Source organism: Gossypium hirsutum, chromosome D06 (assembly GCF_007990345.1).
Source record: "Gossypium hirsutum isolate 1008001.06 chromosome D06, Gossypium_hirsutum_v2.1, whole genome shotgun sequence".
In the NCBI taxonomy this organism is placed as follows: Eukaryota; Viridiplantae; Streptophyta; class Magnoliopsida; order Malvales; family Malvaceae; genus Gossypium; species Gossypium hirsutum.
Window position 1 is genome coordinate 27,145,139 of NC_053442.1, and position 7,366 is coordinate 27,152,504.

At 34.4% G+C, this 7,366-nt stretch overlaps 1 protein-coding gene and 1 long non-coding RNA gene across 4 annotated transcripts; one reads left to right on the forward strand and one right to left on the reverse strand.

The window, feature by feature from the left end:
* The first annotated feature begins 1,020 nt into the window (after positions 1 to 1,020).
* Positions 1,021 to 3,053, forward strand: LOC107902005 (uncharacterized). 2 transcript variants are annotated; one of them, XR_001685547.2, is made up of 5 exons: positions 1,046 to 1,250; positions 1,532 to 1,642; positions 1,762 to 1,927; positions 2,063 to 2,132; positions 2,223 to 3,053. It is a non-coding gene; the product is annotated as an uncharacterized lncRNA (long non-coding RNA). The 2 variants fall into 2 exon arrangements; XR_005914582.1 differs by having other exon boundaries at positions 1,021 to 1,642.
* A 209-nt stretch (positions 3,054 to 3,262) lies between these two features.
* Positions 3,263 to 5,191, reverse strand: LOC107902006 (protein CUP-SHAPED COTYLEDON 1). Of its 2 annotated transcripts, none has more exons than XM_016828203.2 (3): positions 4,974 to 5,191; positions 4,171 to 4,451; positions 3,263 to 4,035 (listed from the first exon to the last, which is right to left on the reverse strand). In XM_016828203.2, exons 1-3 carry the CDS (start codon positions 5,143 to 5,145, stop codon positions 3,523 to 3,525), a joined length of 966 nt encoding a protein of 321 aa, XP_016683692.1. In that variant the 5' UTR covers positions 5,146 to 5,191; the 3' UTR covers positions 3,263 to 3,522. The 2 variants fall into 2 exon arrangements, with proteins under 2 accessions (XP_016683692.1, XP_016683693.1); XM_016828204.2 differs by having other exon boundaries at positions 3,263 to 4,032; positions 4,974 to 5,181.
* Positions 5,192 to 7,366: the final 2,175 nt, after the last annotated feature.

Here is a 7,366-nt window from a genome sequence, read left to right on the forward strand (position 1 = left end):
AATTTTTCTTGCTTAGCCTGCACAACCACAATTTACACAAAAGTACCTCAATTATAGAGACTAGATCAAATTAGTTTCTCATAATTAAATGTATCAATTTAAACCCTTTGCTATTAAAAAAGAATAAAATAATGCCAAAGTATATCCGATTTAATGTTTACCGTTAAAAAAATGACATAGAAATTATTTTTTTCATTTACAGCATAACTCCAAATAAGAAGTACAAACCATAAAAAATTTTAAAATATCAACTTCATTACCATAAATGATATTTTTTAACTAGCAAATGCTACCTCTAATTGATTTTTTTTATTAGTAGAAGGACTAAACCAATTTCTGTAAGGCAATGACATTATTGGCGTTTCAATTTTACAAAAATAGGTATTTTAGCCCTATTTTTAAATTTGTACTTTTTTTAACCCTTAAACTTACATTATTTGTTAAATTATCCCAAAATGAATAAAAAAGTTAACGTCTACTAACTTTGATGACGTGACATACAAGTGGATTGCCACATGGATGCTAAGTTAGCAATTAATTAATTTTTTAAATATAAATAATTCAAAAAATATAAAAAAGATAAAAAAATTAACATTATTAAAATGTATAATAATTATAAAAAATATTTTTTATTTAAAAAATAATAATTTCTAATGTAATTACACATAGACTTTCATGTGGATGACACGTCAACAAAATTAACCGTCATTAACTTTTCCATTTATATTGGAGTGATTTGACAAACAATATAAATTTAAGGGCAAAAGAGATAAAAGATTAAATTAAAAGTTAAAATGATTTTTTGGTTTTTGTAAAGTTAATAAAGAGAATTATTTGATTTATGTTACTATAAAAGCGTTAGGGTCAGTCAAGTCAATCACTGAAATTGGGAGCTGAAAGTTGGGCCAACCTGTACACATTTGCGTATAGTCCAATGTGATTGGGGCTGGATGTTATCCGAAACACAGAAAATAGCCCAACCCAATCGTGTGGAGATGGACAATGCCAATTCAAATATTTGATGTATTCGTTCCTTGATTCTTCTTGCCTTTCCTTTCCCCGGCGAGTGTTGGCGGCTTCGTAATCGCCGGATGGCAGCCTCAAACTCAAAGTTCGTCATTTTCTCCCTCTACTTTTCACCAATATCAGAAATGATGTCTCAATGGAGCCACTGCTTGCATCGGACGCCTCCATTTCCACTTCTCTCAACTTGGCGTTGGATCAACTCATGTCTAACATCCGTCTTCTTGGTTAGTCTTCCTTTTCCCCATTCCCCACTTCACTGCTTACTGTTATCATTCTTTCTATTTTTTTCTGACTTTAGGACTTCGTTTCCTTTTTATGGCAACTTGAAATGCTTTCGCTCATCCACTTCTATTCAACATTTCATTTCATTCTAGTTTTATTAGTTATTAGAGTAGTTTAAGCTTCAATTTTCGTTTTTTTTCTTAAATGTAGATTTATGTTCATCTTTTTTGGCTAATTACAAATCTTGTTTTTTTTTCCTCGTATACAAAATCAAATGTTGAAGAGACATCTCTAGAATTGAAAACCAAGGATGAGATGATAAAGCGGGAAGACAGGATTATTCAAGAAATCTGACAGCATTGCGTCCTTGCACACTGAATTATCATCTCTTCAGGTTTCTATTTTCCTCTAACTTATTTTTGAAAAAAGAAGAAGAAGAAGAGCAGCGTACTTCAAAGACACATGGCTAACCCTCTATTCCATTGCTAAAGGCTATACTTTGTTGTTTCTCAGAAAAAGGGAACCTCATAAGCTGAGGAGCAGCTGCAAAAGGCTCGTGCAGAGGCTCTTAAATTTCAGAAACAGATCGCTGTTAATTAAAGGTCTTCCTAGTTTTACGGATTAATGAAGCTCATTTTTCAGCATTTTAATGTGACTTCTGGTTGTCCAGCTAGAGATTGTAAGTTTCTTCTTCTATTTTAGTTTGCTGAAGTATGTGGAATTGCAATTTTGTTGTCGCTATGCTTTGCCATCAATATATATACACGAATGCTTTTCTTATGGTTCACGTCCTATGTTGTAATCATGTCTACAGTATAAGAAAAATCAATAAGTAGCAGAAGAACGCCATAGCAAAAGCGGATGTAGCTCTTAAATTTGTTGAGGTAGGTTAAGGTTAACAAGGTGCAATATCATACTTGCACTAGATGATGGTCCTCAACCATATTTCTAACTATATTATTTTATTTCAATAGGAGGAATTGTTGAAGGCAAAGTTTGAGGTCTCTTTGAAAATGAATGAGTTGATGAAGGTACTAAGTTTGCTTGGCTCATTGTGCTATGCCCATGTGGCATTCTTTTGGAGTTTCTTATGACAAAATTTTCTAAGAGAACTTCGTAAATTGTAATCTGCTATTTGCCGGTTGTAGTAATTATTTCTTCAGCTGAAAGAACTCAAAAATGTTATGGGCCTTAGCTATGAAAGTTTCATTAGACAGAGTTACTACTTTTAAGGGGAGACTTTGGTGCTGTTTGTCCCTACAACCTTTTAAGTAATTGTTTTCTTTATCTAGAATTTCTCTTTGTTGGAGTCATCTTCAATACCGGAACTGTAAATTGGAAATCTCAGTTGGTATTATGGTGTTATTTTTGTCCAAATTATATGTATTAGCTTCAAAATAGTCTACAGCGACTGTTATTGATTATTAACAAGTGGTTGAGTGCAGATCCCCAAATTATATGTATTAGCTGTGTGTACAAGTTATTCAAGTTGTTGATTATTGAGACCTGCTGCGTCTATGTGTACCTTGAGCATTCGGGTTATACTGGTTCTATGGCTGTAAACATTTTTGTGCAGGCTGGTGCTGGTGCAGATATTGAGTTTGAAACTACGGGAATCAGAACTTCTATTTTCCCTCTTTTTGTTGGATGTAGAACCCCTCGAATCTTGAGATATCTCATGCTAGGGGTATAATTTTATTTATTTATACTTCTAGATTCACAATGGAAAGAAGTCATACTTTAAGCAGCAGAACTCATGAGATGTATGGTAGTGTTAAAGGTTAATAATTATTATTGATTTCTTATTTTGATTTTCCATTCATAATTATGCCATCGGCTTTGGCTTTGTTAGCTGTTTGTCAATTTGCATGTGCTTTCTTTTTTTCATTTTTGTTCAAAACGAGATCTTAAGGAGCGATGAGGCAACTGTGTTTAAAGATTAGATTCATTCTGTGAACTTTCGTATTTAGGATGAATGGTTTAAAATAAATTATGGCGAAATTTCGTAGTGGCAAAGGATTATAAAAGAAAGTAGGTTACAGATGATGATATTCATTTTCTGCAACCATCCATGATTGAGAGAGTTGAGACATACAAAAACAGAAAGAGGCCCAGTTTTAGGCTAGAGCATATAAATTCCTTATTATCTATGAGAAGATGACCCATTAAATTCCCCAAACTATTCCAATTTAAAACATATACTACCAAACTTAACCACTGACTAATACTAAAAACAAAAAGCATGCTTGGGGACATTGGATTTTGCATTGTCCATTAGTACGTGGGCCAATAGTTATCCAAGTCCATGCAATGGTCCATGCTCAAGTATCTGTTGGTCGGCCCATTTGCATTCTGAGTGGTGATCTCTGCACCATAGCCACCCTCCGCGCCAAAAGTAGCGGTGTTCATCAAAGAGGGCGTAACGTCTTGGTGCTGCAGCATTGGTGGAGGTTGGGGAGGTTGCATTGGTCGCATCACAGGCTGCGTGGAGCCTCCTCCAAGATTTAAATTTAGTCCGGATATAGTAAACCCTCCTGGAACTGGATAGTTGATTTGGGATGGAATAGGTAGATTGGCACTACAGCTAGGACCACCCCTTAGAACCCTTGAAAGTTCCGCTCCCATAGACAAGTGATAGTTCTCCGCCTGCATCATTGGTAACAGACTTCCTCCTCCTATATCTAAATTGTAGGGATTCACTGCAGCTCTGGATTGATTTGAGGCTGACGGATACTTCTTCAACCCCGCACTCTTCTGAAACACGCGGCAGACCACCCATTCCTCCTGCTGAAGTTACAACGGGCATGGCATGGACTTTATTAATGTCAGATTAGGAATTGAACTGATATAATATTAGGTAATTAATGAATATATAGTAAAATCAAAAGTAGCAGATGGGCAGATGGTGAAGGGGGTCCGTACCTTGTTAGTTCTAAAAGATGATTTAGAGTGAATACGGTACTCATGCATGACCCAATTGGTTTTCTCCCCTCTAGGAGCTCTCCCTCGGTAAAACACTAAGGTCTTCTTCATCCCAACCAACTCTGATGTGACTCTACTGTTACTGTTGAAGATCTCCTTGTCCTTTCCCGTGGTCTTCCAGTAACCTGTGTTGGTTGCTCGGTTTGTTCTTACACCAGTTGGGTATTTTCGATCGCGAAGGCTGAAAAAGTACCACTCTTTTTCTCCCATTTTTGCCTTCCCTGTTGATCACTCCAGATTAGGGTTTGGTAAGATCCATCATATATACAATATCAGTAGTCAGCTCATCTCATACAATAATTATTATATATATATGCAAAGATTATCTCTTTGTTTCTTAAAGAATATACATATATATACATACATGTAAGTATAATATGCTAGAAGAAATGATAATGCAAGTTTATCCATTAATTCAAGCTTCTTAATTTGAAAAGCAGTAGGTAAACCAAAAAAAGCAATTTACACTGCAACTCTAATTTTGTCGTAAACTTCCTTTTTCTTTAATAAAATATTTTTCCTGAGATTAAAGAAAGCAAGTTATGTATAGAACTTACCTATGTTGATAGCTGCAGCCTTTCCATATTGGAAGAAAGAACATAAATATAACTGAATTTGGCCTTTTCATAATTTGTTTCAGAAGACTAAACATGATTCAAAGATGCGAAACGTATGAAGGTATGGATCTATATATTTGTTTTATGGAGAAAGTAAACAAAGGAAATATAGGTAGGTTAAAGTACCAGGAAGGTCCCAGGGCTCGCATTTGTTGAGATCAACGTCGGCAATTGCTCTTCCAGTGAAGTTAGCATCTGAAATCTTGTTTACAAGATAGAAAGTGATGAGCTCTTCATCAGTTGGATGAAACCGAAATCCTGGTGGCAACGTTTCTTCCTTTCCCTTATCTCCTTCCATTCTTATTTTTTCCTTTCAATAATTTCTGCTTTTCTTCTATTTAATTTGCTCCTGTATAAAATATATAATATTGTAAAACAAATTGAAAAAGAAAAAAAAACCAATAGGCAATAGACAAAGGAGGAAGCAAGCAAGGAGAAGTAAAAAGAGTACGGCGATTAATTTCCTTCCCAAATAACAGAAATGAAGCAAGCAACGTTGAAAACCTAAGTAGCTTACTTGCAAACAAGATAAACAAAAACAAAAAGAAACAAGTATTGAATAACAAATTCTTCGATTAGGTTTCGCTGCTTATATATATATATATATATCATAAACAAAAGTGTTTTAAAAAAAAAAAGAATAGAAGGCAGCTGGTTGGTTTTCTTACTTTGCTAGCAATAGCATGCACAAGAAAGAAAGAAAGAAAAGGAAGGATTTAAACCATATATCATGATTCTTGCAGGGTGTGTATCTATGAAGCTCTCACCTACTATGGGTCTTCACTTTGAAGGTACACTATATATTTTGTCCACGTCCTTTATATTTTATTTATTTATTTACTATAATCTTTTTATTTAATTCTAAAATAACAATATGCTTAGTCATATAAGAAATCCCTTTTCTGATATTTACGCCATTGCCCTCTTGTCCTGGAGCTTAGATCCAGTCAAATTAGCTTGTTTTTCTACTGCTCACAAGTAAATGAATATTTCTACCAGAACCAATTTTATATATTTGCTGGCTAGAGCAAACGAAGTTCAACAAGTCGTGTGTGTATATATTTATCTTGGTTATGGTTATGGGATGTAGCATCTCTATAATTAAGCAAGATAAATGATGGAAATTAGACAATGCACTCACTCACTCACTCAGCAGCTGCTATTAATATAAACAGCATGTTTGTTTATATTATAATTAATAATATGTGTAACAAAGACACGTGATGATCCATCTCCTTTGAATTGTTTAGACTAAGGGGCCAGGGGTGTTCCTGGGTCGACAACCGCTGCCATAGAAAAATGAAGGAATCAAGGAAATATCCAACATTTATTAGACCACTCTCCTCGATTCCCTTCATTTCTCCCACTTCTGCTGCTCATGTTTCGCCTCCTTTGCTTTTTATGTGCATACATATATTAGGTTTATGGTTTTTGTTAAATTACTTGTTCAAATAGAATTTAACTCTTCATCTTCAATCATATTGTTATTCCTCAGTTATAAATTAAGATTTTGAGCTCATTTTATATTATTTTTATATATATGAAGCTTGCATTCACATATTCAGCACGACTCTCCAATACGTGTTGGCATTCTCTAAAGTTGTTAAAAATAATTTCACGACGACTTTTGTTTTATTAAAATCAACGTATGCATATATGGAGGGTAAAACTTTCGAGAAGAATGATTGAAGGATAATGATAAAAGTAAAAGGCAGTAGAGATAACAGGAGATTCATGGTTGGCAATGGCATGCTACTTGTCAAACACTTCAACATATTAATATTAATTAAGAGGCAAGCTCATTGTTACGTCTTTCCTGGTATGTACATATATACACATATGCATTTGGACATGGATCGTAATTGATACGACAGAAAATCAACTCTGAATGAAATATATATTTATATCTATAAAGGGAGAAGAAGGGAAGAAAGAAAGGATTATGTAGAGTGCTGCGATGATATTTGTTCCCAAAAAGGATGCAAGATATTCAAAGGAGTAGTTGCATGCCAGAAAAAGACAGTTGAAAATTACGGATGCACAATCAATCTAGCTCTAACCCATGTTTAGTACTACACTAATTACAACTTCTTCAACCATCTAAAATCTTTTTTTGGTTTCTTCTGCAAACAAACAAGAGGTTGGGGTTTCCTTGTCCAATTAGTTTCTTTCTTGTATTCCTTCTCCATAAACAATTTAGTTATAGTTAATGCTATAAATGGTGCTGGGATATAATGGGCTACTATGTGTTAGGTTGGAACTTGGATATATACACACTATATATTACATATCCCATGAGAAGAAGCTTGAAAGAAATTATGTGATATCCATTCATGCAAGTTAATTTGAGTGAGTTTAGGGTTTAACAATGCTCTTTACTTTAAGTCAATGACTGTAGCTGAGATCTCGCTTGGCTGCTAAAAAGAGAGAGACTTGGATATCATTATTAACATAGACTTGGCTACTTTGATGCTTCAGGTGTGAATTCCATTCCTTTTCAGTCAGCTACTTTCGACTTA